Source organism: Acanthochromis polyacanthus, chromosome 1 (assembly GCF_021347895.1).
Source record: "Acanthochromis polyacanthus isolate Apoly-LR-REF ecotype Palm Island chromosome 1, KAUST_Apoly_ChrSc, whole genome shotgun sequence".
Classification (NCBI taxonomy): domain Eukaryota; kingdom Metazoa; phylum Chordata; class Actinopteri; family Pomacentridae; genus Acanthochromis; species Acanthochromis polyacanthus.
The window spans coordinates 44,701,645-44,724,656 of NC_067113.1; the positions used below are offsets into that span (position 1 = coordinate 44,701,645).

The 23,012-nt window shown below is 40.2% G+C and overlaps 1 protein-coding gene across 1 annotated transcript in view; it reads right to left on the minus strand.

Moving 5' to 3' along the window:
• The window catches only part of atxn7l1 (ataxin 7-like 1), a 34,959-nt gene extending 12,265 nt beyond the window's left edge, over window positions 1-22,694 (minus strand). The window contains 6 exon segments of the mRNA XM_022202888.2: window positions 600-682; window positions 4,222-4,622; window positions 4,754-4,952; window positions 12,867-12,971; window positions 21,979-22,047; window positions 22,508-22,694. Of these exon segments, the coding sequence (XP_022058580.2) occupies window positions 600-682; window positions 4,222-4,622; window positions 4,754-4,952; window positions 12,867-12,971; window positions 21,979-22,047; window positions 22,508-22,604 (954 nt within the window). The 5' untranslated portion in view covers window positions 22,605-22,694.
• Window positions 22,695-23,012: the final 318 nt, after the last annotated feature.

A 23,012-nucleotide genomic window follows, 5' to 3' on the forward strand; every position in this document is an offset into this window, starting at 1 on the left:
GACTACCTCGTCTCTGAAATCTGTTTTTCGCTTGAAATGATTTGTGCAATATTTTGACATTTTGACAATGTGGCCTCCAGCTTAACAAGATACAATGCCACATTTCCTGAGATGGTAGGGATGGTAGAGATATAGACATGACTATTTTTGACCAACCACTCCAAAAAAACAGCAACAAACCAGCCAAAAAAAACAAACATCAACACACGAGCCTGGTGCATCTTTAATTACTTAATAACCAGTTTGAAGTGATTAGTAACGCTTGATAGAGGTAATTAAAGGGCAGTAAAATAGAGTATTACTGCTAAAAGATGCTGTATCCTCATCCAACATCTATAATTACCTCATCAAGGGAAGTGTAGGCCCTGTAATGCTTCAGCACTGCTACCCAGCATTAACAGAGAAACTGGAAGGGCAGATGTATGAGAGGCAGATAGGATCATAGCTGTGGTTCAGCAGTGATGTTAGCACGCCCTTCAATAATATTACCCTCCTAAACAAACAAAGCCGCTTTTCTGGTCAGACGCCATCAGAGAGGAAACAGGAGGAAGGGTCAGAAACCATTACTGTCTGAGTATTTGCGGGTTTATTTGCGTTACCTTGCAGGTGAGAGACCTCGTGCAGGGTCTCTTAGTCTCGGGGTCCTGCACTCCGCAGTGCTTGTTTGGATCAAACACCCTCCCTGTAAAACATGCACACACACACACAAACACACATTAGACTGAGAGACCATCATTGGGTAATTTCTTCCTTCCTTCCCTCAAGTATCAAATCACATTTGATGGGAGTGGGAGCACTGCAGTGCCATGAGTGAATTAATTTGCTTCTTTTAAGACAGCAGCAGCTCAGTCATAATCTCACTCGCATTCATCTCCTTGCATATTCCTTTATGATCACTCGGCTGTGGCCTAAGGCTACTGTATTAGCACTACTCTGTGTGGCATTATTAGCCATGTTTCTAGTATCAAACACCAAAACTGTTTAGATTCTTCATGCCGTGACAAATGATTCCTGACAAGACACACTGGCAGCCCGACAAGAGTCACCAGTGACTGGCAGCCCACTAAACTCCTTCCTGCCTTAATGAATGGAATCTGCGGGGAACATGCACTTGATGATGAAATGTAACCCCTTCACTTTTAAGGCTGTGTCAGTTTGCAGCCAGAGTCTCTGATGTTTATTGTAAAAAGATTCTTTCTCATGCCAACATCTATTTTATATGATGAAACACCTCCAGCAAGAGAAGCAGCAAAGAGGGACAGCAAAGATCCTTAAAACAAGAGCTTCTGCCACATGCTGTAAAGCTGTTATAATAAGCATCTTAGTGTCAATACATATATGTATTTATTTATTTAATTTTCTGGTCCACAACTTAAATGCTCTCATCAGTGTCCAGAAAGTACTAAAAAGAAAAATTAACAAAAACAAAACACTTTACAGTACCTGAGTAGGGCCAAACGGGTGACAGCGGTTACAAACTTTAGGCCTTTAGCGACAAATAATTCAAATCTGTAGCAACCAAATCAGACTTAAAAATCAGCTAATGTTGGCTTTAAACTCATCAGGTGGAGAAGAGCTGAAATAATGTCAGCACAGGTTATGAACTGTATTGTAAACTGTTTGCACTCTGGACACACTGTAGGCAAAAGATGACCCAGAAAGTAGAGGAAAGAACAGAGCTTTCAGAGCAATACGGACCGTTTCAGCATTTTTCCAATTATCAGTATTTTTTTTTTTTAAAAAAAGGGAGACATTTTCTTGATAAAAATGAGTTAATTTAAAAATTCACTACTGTAGCTCTGATGCTGCCCACTCTCTCTCTCTCTGTCGCTGCCACTTTGAGGTCTGGAGTAACGTCTCACCCACACCACTTTCTGACTGGTTATGTGTCATTAGAAAAGAGCTGAAATAGGTTTAAAAGTTATCTTTTATTTTAAAGATACAGTCAAAAGTCTGGACACTTCTCATTCAGTGGTTTTTATTTAATTATTTTCTATATTGCAGATTAATATTGAAGACATCAGAATTGTAAAAGAATACATATGGAATTAATAATAGAAATAAATAAAAAGCACTGAATGAGAAGGTGTGTCCAAACTTTTGACTGGTAGTGTATGTAAAAGAAAATAATCCAAGGCATTCACAAAGTTCTGAGTTGGATTTCATGTTATTTTAACCCTCTGAAACCTAAACCCTGCCAGTGTGTTTGAAAGACATTAAAAAACTATTTTCCAACAGCCCTTTGAGTAATCATGTGTGACTTTCGGTTTTGTCAGGAAAAACAAGTAAATTTAAGTTTAAAAATCTGTATATAAAATTAAAAACCTAATCTCTCTTAACATGTTCCAACAAATAACTCTTTCCTCTAACCACATTTTGTATAAAAACTACAAATTTTGTGCTCTTCATCACAGTAAAGCTGAAAAAGACGCAGTTGAGACAAACAGTCTGAACTGAACTGAACTGCAGGTTGTGTTTACACAGATTAGATAAAGGACAAGGAGAGACATTCTTTTTTATAATTTATGCCATTATACCTTTGTTATACTGCACAAAAAGACTTGGTTTTTGTAAACATCTAACTCTGGTTGTGCTGGTTTTTAGAGGTGCAGGACTCACAGCAAAAAATGCTCAGATGCCCAGGCACTGCTTGAGGTTTAAAGTGTCACATTTTTTTTATTACAAAACTATCAGTTATCAGTCTTCTTTGTTACTAATAATTGTCACCATATTGTCTCTGAAAAACAGCATGACAATGACCCTTAGTTCAAACTTGTGTGATTATTTATCTTTCTTGCAATAAGAACATCCACCATACTACAGCTGTGTTTAGTCTATGAATCACTCAAACGCAGCACTTAACTTGGTGAATAAATTGTTATTGTCTGTGCAGCATGATTAATGCTAATACACACACAAATAGGAACTGAGTTGCAAAACAAAAAGAGCTTTCCTCTTGAGTACATAAAAATGTCAGTTTTAGTACAGCCTGGGTAAAAGTCAAACCTCTAGCCTTCAAAGTGAACTTCTGTGAGTTTCAAATCACAGAAAGACACACCAACTATCTGGCCAACAACAACCTCCAGTCAGCTGGTTATCTTAAACAGTTACTGTCAGAGGGCTGTAATCTTGTTCTGGCCTATCCTATAATCTCTGTAATCTTTCTGTGTTTGCAGTATGAGACAACAGGTCCACTGCATTCTGCAAGAGCAACAAACACACTCTCAGACGTAAACACACTCACATGCTCACTCTCTCAGTTCACACAAACTTGAAAAAGGAAGTTGAGAGCGAGAGGAAGATGAACACTGCAACCGCAGATCGAGGGAAGACGTCGACGAGAAAGGGAGGCCGAACAATGCAGAGAGCAGAAGGACGAGATGAGAAACGAGACAATGATGCACAGAGAGGGAAAGCCAAAGAGAGAGAGGAGAAGACAGGAGCAGAAAAAATTAGGACAGACTACGAGTTGTGCGAAAGAGAAAAACGAGGAGGTCGAGGCAGGAGGTGGAGAGTGAGAGGGAGGAAAAAAATGTAGACACAGGAGGTGGGGAAAATCTCTCAAGGAGACAAGCTGCTTTTTGGCAGTGGGAGCTCGTGAATTAGAGGGTGTAAATCAGAGGCTCAGAGTACAGCAATACGCAGCACAAGCTGAGAGAAAGAAGACAGAAATGAGAAGGAAAAGCCGGATAGAGACGTGACTGAAAAACAAATCTTAAAGTGTTCATCACGAACCTTTTTAATTTCATTCTGACACCCCATTTCACCTCTATTACTTGGAGATAACTTGCTTAACTTCTGTTTAATTTGGAGGTCAGAATGAGAAAGAAAGCTGTGATAGACAGGCAGGAAGGGCGTGATTAAGCAAGAATTATCAAGAGAATAGTAATGGGATGGAGAAAACAAGAAAGACGGGGGGGAAAAGCCATTGAAATATAGAGAGGGCTATCTCCATCTCCAAAACCCACAGTCTCACCCCACCACTGTCCTGTCTGCAGCCAAACATTCAGGCTGGAAGCTCTCCAAAGAATATTGAGATAAGAAATAGTGCTTGTGAGGGTGTATGCATGCATGCATTAATGTAGGAATTCTTATGTAAAGCTTAGGAAAGGAATTTAAAGGAGTACAAGCAGAATTATTTAACTCTTCCAGCACAGGAGAAGAATCAGGTTTGTGATCTGAAGGCACAGTGAGAGCATAAAAGTGAAAATCATTTCTGACCTGAGAGTCTTTTGTGTGACCTGGAGGGAGCTTTAGTCCCATTCTGCTGCTTCTTGTCCAACGGCGATAATGACGTCAGTGTCGGCAGAGCGACAGATCGGTGAGAAGGCGAAGGTGACAAAGAGGCCTTTCGATCCAGCGGTGAGGGAGATGGTGTCGATGACGCCCGTCTGTCCAGCGGTGAACGTGCCGGACTGGGCCGCCTATCCAGGGAAGATGGAGGCGTGGTGGAGCGCGGCGTGGACGGCCCGCTTGCGCCGCGACCGTTGGTGAGTTTTTCGCTTGAACGTTGAGAAGTCAGGGGAGTAAGAGATGAGGATTTGAGTGGGGAAGAAGAGGAAGAGGCGAGGCGAACATGCGACGCAGGCATCTTCTCCAGGCTTACGACTGGTAGCGATACGCTAAAGAAGAGTGGGAAGAGAGTATTAAAGCATTGCGCAAAAAGAGTTTTGTCGGACTGTGAAAGTTCTTAAAAATGTTCTGGGGTTGTGAGAAAGAACGTAATCATATTAGAAGGTGAAGTGTCACACACCATGTCTTGTTCCGCGCCCCCTTCGGTGGGTAAACAGCAAGTGGTGCCTTGCTGAAGCGGGAGTGTGGATAATCCTTAGGGACTCTGAATGCCAGCGTGTCCCCGGGACTGGGAGCCACAGCGGGGGCCACTGCAGGTGCTTTGGGCTTCATGGGAACCAAGGGGCTCCTGGAGGGGACCGGGGAGCTGTGTCGCTTCTCTGGAACAGGTCGAGACAAAAACAGAGACAAAGATCTGATGTGTGAGGTTGAATACATGCACAACACAAGCACACACAATAAAAACTGCACGGTCAAAAGATCAAGACAGACTCCTACAAATGAGATCATACATTGCTTATGCCTACGTTTTGGCTCTGGGCACTTTTTTAAAAATCTGATTTGGACTCAGTTAGCACCTGAGTCTCGTAATAAGTGTAGTCTAAAGTGCTATTTAGGCAAAGTTGATTTTTTTTTAACCCTGCTTTGGAGCCAGATGGCTGTGTTGTAACACAAGAGAAGGCAAATCTGTGCCAGAACTTCTCCACAAAAAAGAAATAAGCGTTTACAAATAAATTCAATGTACGTTTCTCTAATTAGCAACATTCCTGACACCATCTGAAGTGCCCTTGTGTGACAAACTGCTACCATATTCTTAGTGTGTGAAGTCTGAACGAGAGCCAACACTTATGAATACCTTTTGACCCAGATCTGATCAGAATACATGAGTGAAAAAGACGCTGAGACACAGAAGGAAAGACAGAAGGGAGTAAATCACACAAAGCTGTAGGGGGGGAGAAAAAAACAAAACAAAAACCATAGGAGAGGATAGGAGCTTACACTTACGGTTTTTGCTATGCATGTCTTTGTGGGAGCAGGGTGGGTGGGGGGGTGGGGGTGTGTGGTCCAGGACTGTCTCTTTTCTGTGTCTGTCTCACAGGGAAACTATACCCCAGCTACCTGAATGAAAACAAGAGGGGTGAACACGTCGTAAACACTAAGAAACGAGGCGGGGGGGAGAAACACACTGAACACACAGTAGCTGATAATATCACCGTGTTCTGTTCACACTTCAAAACAAAAGGATGTAGCTCTTCGGCTCACCTCTTCCACAAGCTGCTTCAGAAGTAAATAGCCAACATCTGCAAGAACTAGCGAGATCGGGCTGGCGAAAAACAGCTGTTAATTTTTTGGATGACGCAAACGGTTAAGTGAAATTCCTGACTAGTGATAGGAATCAAACTCCGGAGGGAGCAGTGAAAAGAAAGAAGCATACCTGGAGTGAGCAGCGCAGGTAGAATAAATATGAACATGTGCACTAATCAGCAAACAAAACTGCCCATGTACACATCTGCATTTATGTGCTCACAGGCTTCTGTGCAGAGCCACAACTACAGAGAATACTACCAAATATGTGACAGTGAAGCATCCACAAACATCTCTTCTCAAGCTATGCTCACTTGACTGATGGTGTGACACGTGCAAGCTGGGGTCAGGTAAAGAAAAAAAAAACTAACTGCACTCACACTTTCCCACATTCTCACACAGACTAACATGAAGGAAATACAGCATATAAACACTGACCAGGGACGCATTTACAGTTTGAATTTAGGTCTATTTGAGACGAGTGTAATGTTTTAATTCTGGAAAGTCACTTATTTACTGTCTTAGAGTTAAATGAGGACATTAATGGGATTTTTGGAGGAAAAAGTACAAGAAATAACCCTCCAAAGAAAAAGACTGAATCTGGTCAGCTGTTTCCTTCATTGCAATCTCCATCTTTATGCAAAGTTAAGCTAACAACCTCTTTACTGTAGTGTCATATTTACAGTGCAGACACAACTGATGTCATGCAGTAATCAACAGGAGGTTTTGTGCATGAGTGTGTGTCACAGCGGCAACATACACCCATTTAATCAGCGTAGTAATAGGCCACTAACAGCAGCACAGCAGAGAAACAGGGCTGAGCAGACAGACTGTGTTTGTTCAGAGTGTGTGATTGTGTATGTGAAAGTGTGCTACAGGTGAACGGGTGAGAGTGTGCACAACGTGTGTCAGTGTGTGGTAAACAAATGAGGCATGAAAAACCACGCGAAGGACCCATATATTTGAAGTATATGAGTATTTACATCAAAGATATGAAGTGGATGCACAGTAGTTTATATATATCTACATATGTATGCATGTATGTGTAAAGCAAATGTACTTTGTGAGACTAATTTGCACATGTGTGTGTGGCAGGTGTGTAAATAGTGGAAGCAGACGACCAGGGAGGCAGCTGTATTCAGAGTAGCAAGATCAAAGTCCAGAGTCGCATTCACAGGTATGCAGCTACGACAGCGCAAATTTCACACATTAAATCACACATTACTTCACACAGTTTCACACATTAGACACGCAGCGTTTTAGTCGACTCCACTGTACAATTCAATGAAGCTCCACGGCAGAAATGGACCCGGGAAACACGCATCTGTCCCATTGTTATTCCCGGCATTTTCCTTTTCTCACAGCTAGAAATAAGGTAAATAATAAATCCGATATCTTGCGGTTATTTGGAGAAGCCAGAAACACCTGCTACTTTGTGGTCAACCTGCTTATTCGAGGTCCTTCATTTTATTTGGGCTTTTGCTCATTTTTTAAAGTAAAATTACATTTTAAAAAACTAAACAAAAAGAAAACGCAGCATGTTCCAATTACACCTTGAAATAAATAAAAGTCAATTTGCCAATTATTGCAGCTTAACAGTAAAAATTCATAATTACAGCCAACATTTAATTCTTGGTGACAAAATTTACTAAACCATTTGACTCTACGTGCAGGAAGATGTAGTGAATGATGAACTTCCCCCCCAAAGCAGCCTCAGATAAATTATATTTCCTGGGAATAAGGAGCCAGTTTGGAGCTAAACATACTGATTTACAATACATGGACGACTGCCTAGGCAAGGTCACTAAGCCACTCGACCACAAGGGCACCCTCCCTACTACACTCTCCTGCCTGCCCTGTTGTTATGGCAATGCCGAGAGCCCAGCTGGCTGCTGATTGGCTTCTGACTTATCCTGTGGGCGGAGCCGACGGATGATGAGGAAGCACAGGCTCTCAGAGCTCAGCTGGGTTTGTTTACATTGAGAGAGGAGCAGAGGAAGAGAGATAGAGCGAGACTGACTGAGAAAATAAGGAGAAACATCTCTGAAGATTCTCCATCATTTAGGTGACTCAGCGTTGAGTCAAAGAGAGGTAGATTTGCCGTTTTAAAAATAGCAGCTTGTATCGGGCAAAGAATATACTGAAAGCAGCGGCATTCTGGCTGCACACATAAAGGAAATCCATATAAAGACAGCGAGTCTCATTATCCAGAGCAGTCTATTCAAGTGGCTCCCAGGGGTGACTTAAGGACACAATCAGGGGGGCAGCGACGTTTCTTTCTTATTTTGTTAACTGCGCATTTTAATCATGTTTTGTCAAACAAAAATCAAGCTGACATTTGCACTAATTACATATTTATATTCGGTTTCCAACCACATCGCAATCAGAGCAATGAACAACAACGTGTACACGATGAAATAATAAAATTACAACAGGAAAAATTCAGAAGTATTTATTTCTGTCACATCAAAGAAAAGTTTATGCAGTTTTTCTGGGAAATACACAGCAAAAACTCAAAATCGTACCAAGTCTGTTCGTCTTATTTTTAGTCAAAATGTCTTATCCCACATGATTTAAGTTAAATTCACTCGGCAAGTGACATTTCAGCAAGATGGAGGGACTCATTTTAAGACAATGCATCATAAATAACTTGTTCAGTCAAACAATCTGGAAATTATCTTGTTTTGAGTTTAATTTTACAAGAAAATTCAAAACAAATTTAACCCTCGTGTCGTCCTGTGGGTCAAATTGACCCATTTTAAAGTTTGAAAATGTGGGGGAAAAAAATCCATATTTTCACAGTGAAAACTTCCACATTTTCCAATTTTTTGGGGGAAATTTTTGAACATTTTTTGATGGAAAAAAGACATGTTAAAAATGTTTCTTGAAGAACACTCGGAAAAAAATCATAGTGATTGATTTTTATCTGAATGTTCTTAAAGAAAATATTAGAAGTTTTACTGATTATATATGTAATCACTTTAGATATTTTTAGGATTTTTTAGATTTTTGTATTTACAATTTTCATTTTTTACACTTAATAAATTTGAAGATTTTTTTAAAAACAAAATTTTTAAGGGAAATTTTTAAGGAATTTTCTTCCAGAAGGTTTTGCAAATTTTTATAAATTTGGTGAATTTTTTGCTGAATTTTTGGATTTTATATTCATGTTTTATATTTTTTGGTGCTGTAAATGAGGACAACAGGAGGGTTAAGACACCTAAGCTTGACAATCCTGGTAAAATAGAGCTTAAAATAAGTTTTCCCAGCTATTTTTAAGATCTCAATACTCTAAATATCCCATCTTCTTTCAAGAAATCTGACCAAGCCATGTTTCGCTTGTTCTATCGGCAGATTTTTTCACTTACTTCAAGGCACAAGTTGCTTGAAATAAGTTTTTTCTTGTTTTGAGAGGAGCATTTTTTCCCCAGTGTACAGCACTAAGAAATAAGAACTGTCACAGCAAATGATAGAGGGATATGTCGCAGTGAGCGGTTACTGATGTTCAACTACAACAGTCAGAGATAACAGAACATAAGCGGTCCAGAAGAAGTAAAAATCAGACTGTAAGGCCTGCTGTGGTTTGAAGAAATTGCTGTCTTGCTCACATACTATGATAAATGATGATACGATAAGCCTGTATTAATCCCACAGAGGGGAAATTTGCATTCTTCCAGCAGCAAAGGGTTTAGTGATTGTCCAAACTCCTCCAGATGCAATAGAGAAGTAAATGAAATTGCAAATATTTGTCCATAAGTAGAAAAACAATATACAGGTCTGAATGTGATGATACTGCACCAAGATGAAGCCTGAGACAAATATGAACGAAAAAGTATTACGTGTCTAGTTACTATATCAGTAACAGCGCCTTCAGGTCCTACCTACATGTGTGTCTTCCTCTGTATGTATAGAAAAGCTCATAGCTGCTGAGAAACGTCTCTTCTTGGTCTGGAGATGAAGCAAAAACATCGCTGCCCTGCACTTTGCTCTTCTAAACCACAGTGCAAAAAGAAAAAAAAAGCAGAGAAACTACCTGTTATGTACAGAACCAGCTGCATTTCCATTGGGCCGTACCTCAGCTAATGGTCCTCAATTAGCCGAGCAGTCATAACACACAACCGTGGAGAGAGCATCACCGCCAGCAAACGAAACTAGAATGAACCTCTGTGGTTCAGGGCAAAATTTTCCAACAACAGCCAAACAGCAAGAGAAATGAACAACTACACCACAGCCCAGGCCCACACAAACACACTTACAACAACAACAAACACGGGAGCAGCCCAAACACTTGCTAAGTTCGCAGCGAAATGAAACCGAACGGAAAACCCGCGATTGTTTTTCATCTGCCTCGGAGCTCAATTAATCCGCCGCTAAAGAGGAAAAGTTGGACGGCGAGTAAAAGAGAGACAGACGGCTCTACCAACAGCAACAACATGACCCTTTCATCGTGCGCTCGACTTACTCACGCACAGCATGGCCACGAGCAGAAGAGGGGTTCGCAGAGACACACAGAGAAGAGTGCAGCGAGGAAATGACAGCGGATGCACTGAAATATCTGAAGAGACTGTGGAGACCTGATTTATTTACACATACAGCTTCAAAAGCAGAATTTACACACAAATAAAAATCCGTTGTGACTCTCTCACTCCCTTGTTTCTGACGATGCTCACGGCCCAAAAGTGCACGTGAGATGCTGCTTAAAAATCAATATTTTACAGACTGCTTACATGTGAAATGAAATCACACTTCTGCATTGGGAAAATATCACTTTAGCATCCCGATCAGGTCGTAATAAGCTTTGAGGTTTACTACTCACAAGCATTAAAAACTATTTCTTTGCACATTTTCACTTTACAAGCTCAGTGGAGCGAGCGTGGTGCCGACACTGCCAGCGTGAGGGATTTAGCTGATATCCCACTGGGCCACTTATGCTAAGAATATACATGCTTGCTGTACTCTAAGGAGATTTAAATAAACAAATCCATTAAAAGGAGAATGTCTCTGATGTATAAAATATAGGATATCCGAACCCTTTCAGAACTGGCTTCTAGCTTTAAGTTGTGAGCACCCTCTTCTTCAAACACTGCAAAAATGAGCAGCAAACTAGGCATGTATAACTAGTAGCCATTGACCCTTGAGGCAGCCATCCCCCCTCTTCTGTGTGTACATGTTTGTGTGCATGTATTTCTGTATATGTAAAGCCTCAGGGTTGTTTTGATGTACAGGTCAAGCATGAAAGCTAATCCCATGATGGATACGCACACAAACAAACACGAGGCCACTGCGATGAATAAAAAAAGAAAACGCTACCCAGGGTCACGCAGCATTTACAGACAAATCCCCGGCAGGGAACAATGGCGCTGTACTTGTGAGGATACTACATGACATGATGGGAACGTGCAACAATGGGAGGAAATGCATAAAACATCATAAGAGTATCTTGACGGGGTGAGTTCCCAAAGGCGATCCACTCACAGAGGTCAGGAGGGAGTATTTTTCATGTCGTGACACACAGCTGCTGGACGTGCAACGCTTCAGATTTAACAACGCGGTGAATGAATCAACCTGGACAGCATGACTTCTCGGTCACTGCACGGCCGTTAAATTATTATAAGTGTAAAAATATAAGCTGAAATCTATGGTAAATTCGTTAAACTGTCAATTTCTGTGTGTGGTAGTTATCGCATTGTGGCCCGAGGTTGGCTTTGTGTTGCTCTCAGGAGATTCCCACTCCTGACTGTGTGCACGAGTGTGTTTCAGACCTGTTGTCACCCGACTGTGTGCGTGTCAGCAGGCAGAAACGCTGCCAACAAGAGGAGGGTGGTGGTGGTGGTGGCGAGGGGGAGAAAGGCCTGCAGGGGGCAGGAGCAGGGACAAAACAACAGTGGCTGCCAGGAGTCTCTGAATATGTGTGTCTCACAATACCACAGACCTCTTTCTGCAGAAAGTGAAAGTGTGTGTGCGTGCACGCAAGCTCCACTGGCCTCCCTCCTCAAAAGGGAACGTGTATGTGTGTGTTCATTAAGCGTGACCGTGCGTCTCCAACAGACGGCTCAGGCTGGTGCACGAGCCGCCAAACAGAAGGAAACAGCAGCTCGCGGGCAGATGCAAGCGCGCTCATTGGAGCCACAATCAAAAACAAACAAGAGGTAGATGGACGGGGCACGAGGCCAATGAGAGCTGGGCTGAAAAGTGCTGCCATTTTCAACAACAAATACTCCTGAAGATGTACAGATACTGCCTACTTTCTGCAGATTTCCTTTTGTAAAATTCAGCTTTTTGGAAATCTGAATGTGGACGGTAGCACTTTGTTTGAAATGTAATGTATAGGCTGCGTTGGAGCATCATGTAAGCTATATCATTAAGTAAAGGATAACAGTCTCCATAGCAACAACAATCAGACTTTTTTAAATGATGAGAGGCCTGTGTGTACAAAACAGCACAGCAGTATAGCATGTGTGTGCTCCTGTAGACTTTTCTACTACTTTCATAACCAACCAATTTTTAAAAAAAAAACATTTAAATCAGTGAAATGATGCCATTAGGATATAAACGTTTATTTCCATTTCTCATTTAACACATCAGTTCATCAACTATACCTAAAAAAAAAAACAAAACAAAAAAACCCATCAAAGCATTATTCTGCCAGCAGCAGAAATGTTCATAAATGGCTTCGTCCGTGTACTTATTTGGTAGAAATGCATGTGCACAATGTTACATCTGTAAATTATTTAGTGTTTATCAGCTTTCATCAGCCTGCTGAGCATTACAGGGCATAACTGTGTGCTGTTTGTTTGTATAGAGGACAGGTTGCAGGGAGGTAATGTTCAAAACGGCCTGCAGGAATACACAGAAATGACTGTATTGATCTGAACGACTGTGTGTGTGCATATATACGAACATGTTTGTTTTGTGGCTCTGTGTGACACCCACATGTCTATACCGTAGTGAAGTGTGTGACTGTGCCCTGAGGGGTCTGTGTGTCTTACCATAGTGTGTGAGGATGCCCTGAGGAGTCACCACCTTACTGCAGACATGGCAGACGACAAGACAAAAATCCTCCAGTGCTGGAAACTGGCTGCAGACAAGCATCTCTGAAAGACACACAAGGATAGAATCACTGTATGGAAGACAAAAATATCATAATCAGATGTAAATGCAGCACATTTTAGTAAGATTTAGATGCAAACTTAGCACTACTAGCATAATCTTGCAGACTCATATTATATACTGGACAATAAATACATTAATAACTATTGAAACTTTGGGCATTGTGAGTAGCTTATACAGCCAGACACATTTTTGAACTATTTTAGATGAGCAATCATGAGTTATCCACTTTATTTTAAGTGTTGAAGTCTCCCATTTCGCAGCATATTCTCATCTTATGGAGATAGTTCAAGATCCCCCGACTTGATAGAGATGAATCATCACAAGTATCTCACTGAAAAGCAGTGAAACTTCAAATTTTTGATGCTTGAACTTGAAAAAGAAGAATTACTTTAAGCATTTTGTGTCGACCGACTGATCACCGGAAAACGGTTATTTCTCTGTATTTAATATACACTAAAAAACTGTCAGGCTTAGTGTCACTGCACTTAATATTGTCAGAAAGCTTTAGAACTGTATCAGGCTTTAAAATATGTCACTTCTCACCAGATGCTAATCACCTATGTCACACGGATGATTACTGCGTGACATTGAGAAAGAAACAGACCACTGACAGACAATCCTCTCAAATACACACCAGCTAGCGTACAGTGTGCTAGCATTAACATAGCTGTGTTGTGCCTGAAGTTACAAGAGACAACCCCACCCACTCAGGGGAAAAAAAAAAACCCAGAAGATTAAGTGGAATATTGAGAAAAACAAATATGTCCATTGGAAAACAGCTAATATCTCTTCTGGCTAAGCTTTGAGAACCTAATCTTCCTGAACCTAAACAAGCTCTGCTGACAGAAATCACAGCAATTATTAGCACAGGGCTTAAGCCAGATTCACTGAGGGGAGGTGGGATGCGTATGGATGTGTGTGTTTGTGTAAGCTTGCAAAGAGAGGGGGGAGGAGAGAAAAAAATTATCAGAGAATGTGTGGGTGTCAGACAGTGCATGTCATCATGACCTTGCATTGCTGGCAAGTTTGCTGTCATGGGGACAGCCGCAGAGACGGACAGTTATGCTTAGCGCCCGTCACAAAGTGTGCATGTATAGAGGAGGGGGAAAGGATACGCTTGGTCACTCAAGGTCAAAGTATACCATATAACATACTGTGTCATGCTCAACAGTGTGAAAGTGTCTGTGTGAGTTTATGTGAAAGGCCAGAGCTAGATTTCCTACTCACGTTTGACGTTTTCCAGGATACATACACATATTAAGGGCTTTTGTGATTATATATTAGAATTCAGTGATGTTTTTAAGTAGACTAACAAGTTGGCACCATTTGGTAACTTCATGGAATCAGTCACTAATTATTTCATGTGGCTGATAAATAAAATCAAATGAATGCAGTCTGCAGTGGAGGCAGCCTTGTCCATGTTAGCTGAAAGAAAACAGTCTGTTTAATTAGAATTATTCTGGTCTTTTAGGGAGAAACATTATTTAGAAATTGAACATAGCAAGCAAAAAACTATTGTCTGAGTGTCCACAAACTTCTACTCATACTCCCGAGGAGCTGTGGTGGAAAAATGTTTGTCATTTCTGATCTTTGCAGGACGGCAAGCAAGTGTATTTGTTACGCTTAAATAACATAAAACTTCACATTAAGATTTTATCTCCCATGAGTATCATACCTGACACCGAGGGATGTAACTAATTAATCGATTATTTGCTGTTAATAATTTAATCAATAGGGAATACATTAACAATAAGGTAGAGGGTGACAGACATACAGGTCAGAAAATGTCTTTACATTAGCTACAATACCTGGTTGTACCACCAGGTGGAGCACCATACTGCTTAATGAGATGGAAGACTACAGCTCAGACTAGAAGTAGTGCCATGTTTGCAAAGAACCATGGAAGTATTCACGTTCATAAACGAACTGTGCAATGGGTACCATCGCCATTTCAGTTGTATCTTTGTTCACCAATAGCTTTGATGGAGTTTAGCTAGCCATGGGGCACCATGATGAAGATTTCAGTAGTGGTTAATGACTTCCAGGGACCGCCCATGTGCAGAGAGTGAGTCCAACCAAACCTGGGCAGGAGTCTTGTAGCCAAAATGTTCATGGGAACCACTTGCCAAACATATTTCTCAGCCTTTTATTCTATCAATTATAGAAGAGCTATTCAGATGAAGTGCTTTTTAATTGTTACGAAATCCGAAATTGTAATGTAAGCAAGCTGATTATGTGGCAAACGGTAAATGGAAAAACTTTTAATTGATGACTGCTAGTAAACATGGTTGACGACTGTTCAAGAATTAAATCTGTATCCCTCCTGACAGCACAACTCTTTGCAATTAACATAACTGGAGTTCCGGTTAAGATATCTTATCAACTGTCTTTGTAATAAATTCTTAAAACTGCAAAGAGACTTTATGGACACCTTGTACAGTTAAACCGCTAGCTGCTAAAAATTTACAGCAACATGATATTGGTTGCTATATCAGCCGCTCAGCTCTCTAAACCCCTTATCAGGAAACCACTATATTAAGAATATTTTATGGCTTCAGATAGAGGTGTATTAATAAAACTTCAAGGTGACAGGGAAGTAAATACTTAGAAGTAATAAAGCAGAAGAAAAACTAGGATGCTATTGTATGAATTAACGTAGTAAAACAAAACTGATATTCCCCCAAATTCCAAACAATACCAATTAAATCTAATGAATACAAGCCACCAAACAGTTTCAGTGAAGCAGTGAGCAGTTCACCTACAAGAGAATGATGTTTCACACTTGCATCTGGATCACAGTTCAAACCTGCTAATGTTTGCTGAACAAAAACAGTTTTTCGTTCGCAAGCAAATAAACTGGACTGTTTGTTTTTTGACTCCACTGAAAGCAGTCGGGTCAGTGCTACTGTATGATAACGCAGACTGAAATGGAAACGTGTGGTTGAGTGTGAAAAACAACTTTTAGATATTCGGATTGCTGTCAGCAGGTTGTTAAGTTGTAAGAATTAATAACTTTGTAATGTCAGCAGTTGCGCGGAGAGGCTGGAAACAGTGCTGGCAGGTTTAGCTCTGCCTGGCAAGTGGCTCCTGTTCAAAAAAGCAGATCGGCATCACCACATTTGTGTCTTTCCTGTGATCGCTTTCGGAGGAAATTAGCACATTTTCTTGTTAAGAAACGATCACCGAGGTCCTGCCAAGACACACATATACGCATATATGCTGACATTCTGTGGCAGATGGCAAATTCCAAGGTATACAGCAACATAAAAGGACATTAGCAGAAGCACGAAAAAAGCGAGAAGGCAATTTCCTCTGCATCTGCCAAGTCAAATGCAAACTAAGAGAGTATTTCTGCTGCCTGAATTGTGCGTGTGTGTGTGTGTGTGTGTGTGTGTGTGTGTGTGTGTGTGTGTGTGTGTGTGTGTGTGTGTGTGTGTGTGTGTGTGTGTGTGTGTGTGTGTGTGTGTGTGTGTGTCTCAAGCCAACTGACACAGTCTGCCAAATGACTGACAGGCCAGAAAATGAACTACAAAAACAATCAAGTCACTGGTGAATAAGCTTGTTTGGGGCTACTAAAACAATCCATCGTTGGACACGGATTGTATTTAGAATGAGTAAATCAAATTCCCATTGGTGAATTAGCGCTTGGAAAGAGGATAGAAGCTGCTGTTAATGAAATGGTGTGAAAGCAGTGACTGTTGCTCTGGAAGTTCTGGTTGACTAACAGCAAAGTAATACTGCAACAAAGGAGTAAATCATCTAAAATCTATCGACTTAGGGGGAACCTCTGGACAATTTCTTTTCAAGAATATGCGCCATTATTTTCAGAGGAGGGCAAAGACACACCAAAATGTCTCATGGAGTAAATAAGCTCACTGGTGGTTGGCAGGAAACCAATGGTGCAGAACCCCGTCTAGACACACAACTACTAGTATACTCTCCTTTTTTTTAAGGCAATGTCTAACAGCGATCTTAGTTGTAGGGTCACAATTTTTCATCATGACAGATTGTATAATAAAGCTATAAAAGGCATAATGTGCTACTGAATGGTCATATTATCCTCATTTTTACATTTTCAAAACTGCTTTTCCAAGGACAAAAACCCGCTAAGATATACAGTTTCGGAATTTTTCCTTAAAATACTTTCAAGGTCGGAATCATTGAATCATTAGCTAGTAATTTTGGCGTAATGCAAAGCCAGGTTGAAAAAGCCAACTCCTGCAAACATAAAAACGGTTTTACTAACAGATGACAGTGAAGCCATAGCTGCATTTTAGCATCTAGTGAATTAATGTCTGGAGTACTTCACAAATCCTTGCTTTTGTTGCCCAGATATCAAGTTCACTGTGACGTAAGATGAAGACGAACAGAAAATGTTTAGCCTTAAAAATGACTAACACAACTCATCTGAATAGTTGCTATTTCATTTTTTGCCTGAAGGCCTCAGCTCCTGGGGCTTTTGAAGCAGACTTTTGAATTTTGATGAGGCTGTGTGTCATGCATCTTGAATCCATTATGCTTTATGGCATTTGCAAGAAGAACTTGACGCATGTAAGACCTTAACTGTGTATTCCAGGCTTAACAGGATACTGTGACTAATTTCAGCTCACATCATCGGAAGACAAATAACGGCACTCCATCTACCTAATGACTAATTTGGAGTCTACCAGGTAACTTTCCAAAGCCTCGACTGAAAGGTGTCAAACATCAGAGGAAACAACAGACATATTGCAAACAGTGTTGTGCCATGAGATCTACAATGTGTTATGCCTGCTTGTTTTTATGAAACATTTTAGCCCTCTGAACCCTGTAACTTGCTGGTAGGTTTGAAAGACATGTCATCTTTTAAATAAATTTCCAAAATTACACCATTTATCAGAGCCAGAAACTGTAAAAACAGACAGAATCCCTTTATCTGTGTCAGATTCCATCAGACGATTGAACCAAATCTAACGTCGTGATATTTCATCAGAATCACTGTATTCGACATGGAATGTTTAAAAACTTTGCAAAAATGAATTGCTTGCTTTAATCAGGTTATATAAAAACAAAAAAAACTTTGTGTTCCTCGCTATTAGTGACTCAGCTGCGAGCAACAGTCAGAAATTTAGGGACTTTTTTTGGCTTAACTCTGCTGAGCTCCATCCTGTGTGCATAACAGAGCAGTCAGGAGACAAATATAGACACAAATTAAAAATCTAAGCAGTGAAATATCTAAGGCATGAGGAGCCATAATTTTTTTTCAAGTATTGGTAAGATTTAAGGGCACTTGGAAAAATGCTGCACATGATGATTCCAGTTTTTTTTCTACTTTTGTAAAACAAATAATTGAAGAAATTCAAGTTGAGTTTGTCTTTTTAAATGATTTACGGTAATAGAATTTCTTATCATGGTTGTGCAGTTTAGTAAAATATCTATGGCATGTAGAGCCAAATTTAGTTTTTCCAGAATTGGTAACACCCATGAGCGCTTGAAAAACTGTTGCACATGCTGATTCAGAGGTTATTTTCATTTTTGTTGAATAAACAATAAAAAAAAAAATCAACTTATACTGCACTTTGTTGCACAAAAGACTAGTCATGATTGTGTTGCTTTCATAGAGGAGCAGGATTTTGTATTGCAGTGAATATTAAGCACACAGTGAGTAAAAAAAACCCTGCAATGTTCTGTAACTGACAGCCTTACATAATATTAACCCTCATGTCATCAAAATTGATACGGTTTAAAGATTGAAAATGTGGAAGAAAATCTATTTTCAAAGTGAAATTTCTGATGTCCATTTCCAACATTTTTGGGAACCTTTGAAAATTTTTGGTGGAAAAAAGAAATGTTAAAAATGTTTCTTAAGAACATTCACAAAAAAAAAATCAACCAAAATCCAGCGAAATTCATTGGATTTTGGTTGAATTTTTTGTGAAAGTTTTTAAGAAAATATTAGAAGTTTTACTGATACATATGTAATCACTTTAGATATTTTTAGGATTTTTTTGGAAAATTTTTACTCATTTTTTGAAAAATATTCACAAGACTTTTCTTGCCAATTTTTGGGGATTTTTTCAATGAAATTTTTATGGGAAATTTTTAAGGATTTATTGGAATTTTCTTCCTGAAGGTTTTGCAAATTTTCAGAAATTTGGGGATTTTTTTTCGCCGATTTTTTGGATATTTTTCAGACAAGGAAACAATATTTTTTGGTGCCCATAAATGAAGACAACAGGAGGGGTAAATACACTCTAAAATGCAAATACATATACTAGAATATCACCTAAAGCGTTACTATAATAACGTGATGATTTAGACGAATGGTGTCTGTGTGAAAGAGAGTAGTAAAAACACAAATAGCAGCATTACAGCTCTTCCTATTTCTAGAGCGATGATGAAAGTGGCTGCCAGTCTAATCAGACCAAGTTGCCGTTGGTTGTCGTCATCTCCACTGAGTGTAAGTGTGAGAAAGAGACACAGATACCAATCATGACCCGCACCGCACATCAGCTACAGCCAAACCAGCCTCACCATGCACTAAATGTGTGTGCGCTGATAAAGTTTCAAGTGACATGTAATGCATGAATCGCTGTTTTGCTTATTATAAATTTACAAATAAGGCATTTACGGCATGCTTCCTGTGAATTTGTGAGTGTCTGTGCTGACCACTCTCAGCAGGCCTTCAGTGTCGTGTTGCCAACAGATCAGCAGTTCTGGAAACACCGCTCCGGCTTGGCTCTGACAGAGAAAGATGAGGCATGCGAGTGAGCGTGTGAGTGAGTGAGTGGGAGGGGGCTTTTGGTATTTGACCGGTGATGGTGAGAAGAGTTTCCCCGGCTTGGTTTGTGTGCGTCAGTGTGTTCCTACGAGGGCCACGGCAAACTTTCAGAGATGACTCAAGTGGATGTGTGCCGTGCAGTGCAGTGCATGCCCCCTGTGGAGTATTTTTACCCGCTGAGGTGTGGAGGAACTCCTCTGGGTCTGTCCCTAGAGGGGGGCTGGGATGTGGAATTAGCCACTCGCTGCTCAGGGGCACCCCCACCACCCCCTCCACACAGCTCTACTCAAGCCGGATCCATTTAGGACAGATTACTGGCTGGAAGGATCCAAACTTTCACTATATATGTGCAGTATGCAAGACACAACACTATCCTTTCGTGCTTTTTATCTCTATTTATATTTATTACTGTAGGTATTTTTAGACACTTTTTAATCTTAGCGCCTTGTTGTTTTATAGGAGGGAATAAAGTCTTATTGAATGACACTAAAATTTATCTATGTTAATAAATCATCCATACTAATACACCAAAACAGACTCAAATACAAGCACTTTCAGTAAAAGCCATTGAAATATTAATCCAGTTTATAGTGAATTGCAGGTAACACAGAAAATTTAAGAACTGCAGATCACTAATATGCATTTCTAAGGGTCAGTACTAATTATTAGTAAACAAAGAGACCAATAACTAACATCTGGAGCCAATTTTCAGTAAAAATTTCAACCTTAGTGCCAACATTAAATACTAAACACAAGCTCCAACAACAACAAAAACTGTACTGAAATGCTTTTGTTCAATTATGTTTTCCATACGTTAAATTAAAAGAGAACACATCTCCTTCTGCCTATTATTCATGATGTGTGACCAATCAGATAGTGTAGTGGGTGGGACATTACTCAAGACCACACAGTGGGGACTACAGATAAAAGGAGGCAGCTGCATCAGAGTCACTGCAGCACATTTTAAGCTAAATTTATTTCATCTGAAGCCATTTTTAGAAAACAATAAAATTACCAAAAATTCTGAATAATGCAGAATTTTGGATCTGATAACCATTCGGGCCGACAAATGTCTATCTAGAACCCCTGCTTCCGATTTTACTCATTAATTTCCAACCGCAATAAACCTTTGTCAAAATTCAAGTCATGCTTACTTGAACATTTATACCACTTGACATTGAGACTCTTCTTTTCCAGTCCTGTAGCAGCATTGAAAAACTGGTTTTCTATTCACAATGACACCAAGTTGTACAAACAGAGCAGTCTGAATGAAGGACTGTCTGTTTGCACAAGACCCAGAACAGTGTAGGAAATTAACTGGTAGCTATATATATTACAGATAAACAACTCTAAGAATTTTGCAAGTTAAAATGCCAAACATATGACAGAATATCTTATCTAGGGAAAATTACAAGGTCTTATAAATTAGCTAGCAACTTTCTGTGAAGACACCACTTGACTCCGCACCACTGTTACCTCTGCTACATGTGCTGCACACAGTACTAGTCAGAAAGATGTGATGAGATCATTTCTAAATTATCCCAAGTAACTTTTTTCTGCATTATGTTTAGTTAAAAAAGAAAATAAATTCAATGTGTGTGCATTTTTGGACAACATATGTGTGGATACTGATATATCTTCCATAGGACAACTGACGTATTCATCAGGTTTTAGATAGCAGTACATCACTTTAAATCACTGTGCCTTGAAATGTGTAAATACTGTACATGAATTTTAATTACATTTAGTATTCGCTAGACTTTCAAAGCAGAAGCATTTTTAATAGTATAGTATTGTACAGCAATACTTTTTCAGAGTATATGCTAATTTTTAATGTTAATAACCTGCTTTTTGTTATTTTATGTCATATGTAAGCTGCTAAACATTTGAATTTCCCTATCTATCTCGGATTTAGTGTAATTTGGTCAGCTACAGCATGAGATTTATAATTATTATGGGTATTTTTCTCAAATATTTCTGATTTTTTATTCACAAATTATCAATCGACTACAGGAAACAACAATAATTGGTTAATTTTTTTTTTAGTTTAATTTAAAAGTAGATGCTGATATGTCATTTTAAAAAATAGTTTGCATATATAACAGCATGGATGTCCAACAATTGCAATTCCTGAGAGATTTGGTTGAAGCCGTTGCTAGTTTTGCTGCAGGGCACGTATTACAAAACCATAACAAACCAGCAGCTCCACTGTAAAATAACTTCCTTACCGTGTTCGTTGCGCTTCACGGCTTCACCGAGGCAGTAAAGCTCCCTGTCGCTGTTAGCCACGGACGAGTCTGCGTGTGGACAAACACAAGAGCCACTTTAGAACCACGCAGAGACACCGACAACAAACTTTGGGGGGCCATGCGTGGAGCCCTGCCGCTGGCTACTACCACGTTAGCATTAGCTTGCTAGCAGCGCCCGAGCTGCTCGCTGGCTTCCGAAATCAAGTGGAGCTGTCAAAGCTAACAAACTTACAGCTGGACAGTTGAGCTCATTCGCTACCGTCCGCTGAAAAAACAAAAAACTACCACACGGTGGCGGTTAGCTTCGCTCTCCGGCGTGTCCGCGGCTGCCACGGAAAAGCCATGAATATTGCATTTCGTAGTAATATTTCTGACAGTTACTTTGCTGCGCTTTGACAGACCCTGCATGGTGGAGGAGCTTACTCAACTCAATCACAGACAGTTGGACCACGCACTTCCCGACAGTTTGTCCGCAAAAACAACCGCCGCTACCGACGTGCGAACTTACTGTCAACAAAACGTAATTTAGCCGCACTGACGAAGGAAGACCAAGGCTGGCACAGGAACGTATCCGGACTTGGTATTTGGCGATCCAGTGTCGCCATTGCTCTTCGTTCTTGTTGCTTTGCTGAGAGCCCGTTTTTCCTCTCTCTCCTTCGCACGCAGCAGCCGAAAAAACGAAAGACCGAGATACGCTGACGTCGCTGTCGGCGCGCTTCGGCTTCGCTCGGCAACTTCCGGAAAGGGTTGAGAGGTTGAGCCACAGATAGGCAGCTGCCGAGGAGTTCAAAAGTTCAGAGGGGATATTAACTGACCTCACAAGCGAAAATTGTCACATTAGGCTGCATTTCGAATACTTATTTTTCTAAATGTCAACTATAGTGCGTTAATTAGCAATATTTAGTTGTCAAATTCTATTTAAAGGATAAGGAAAATGATGGGGAACTATAACTCAACCTATTTTTAATGGTGGAACTCAATATACGCTGAGCAAAAATACATACCCTGACTTT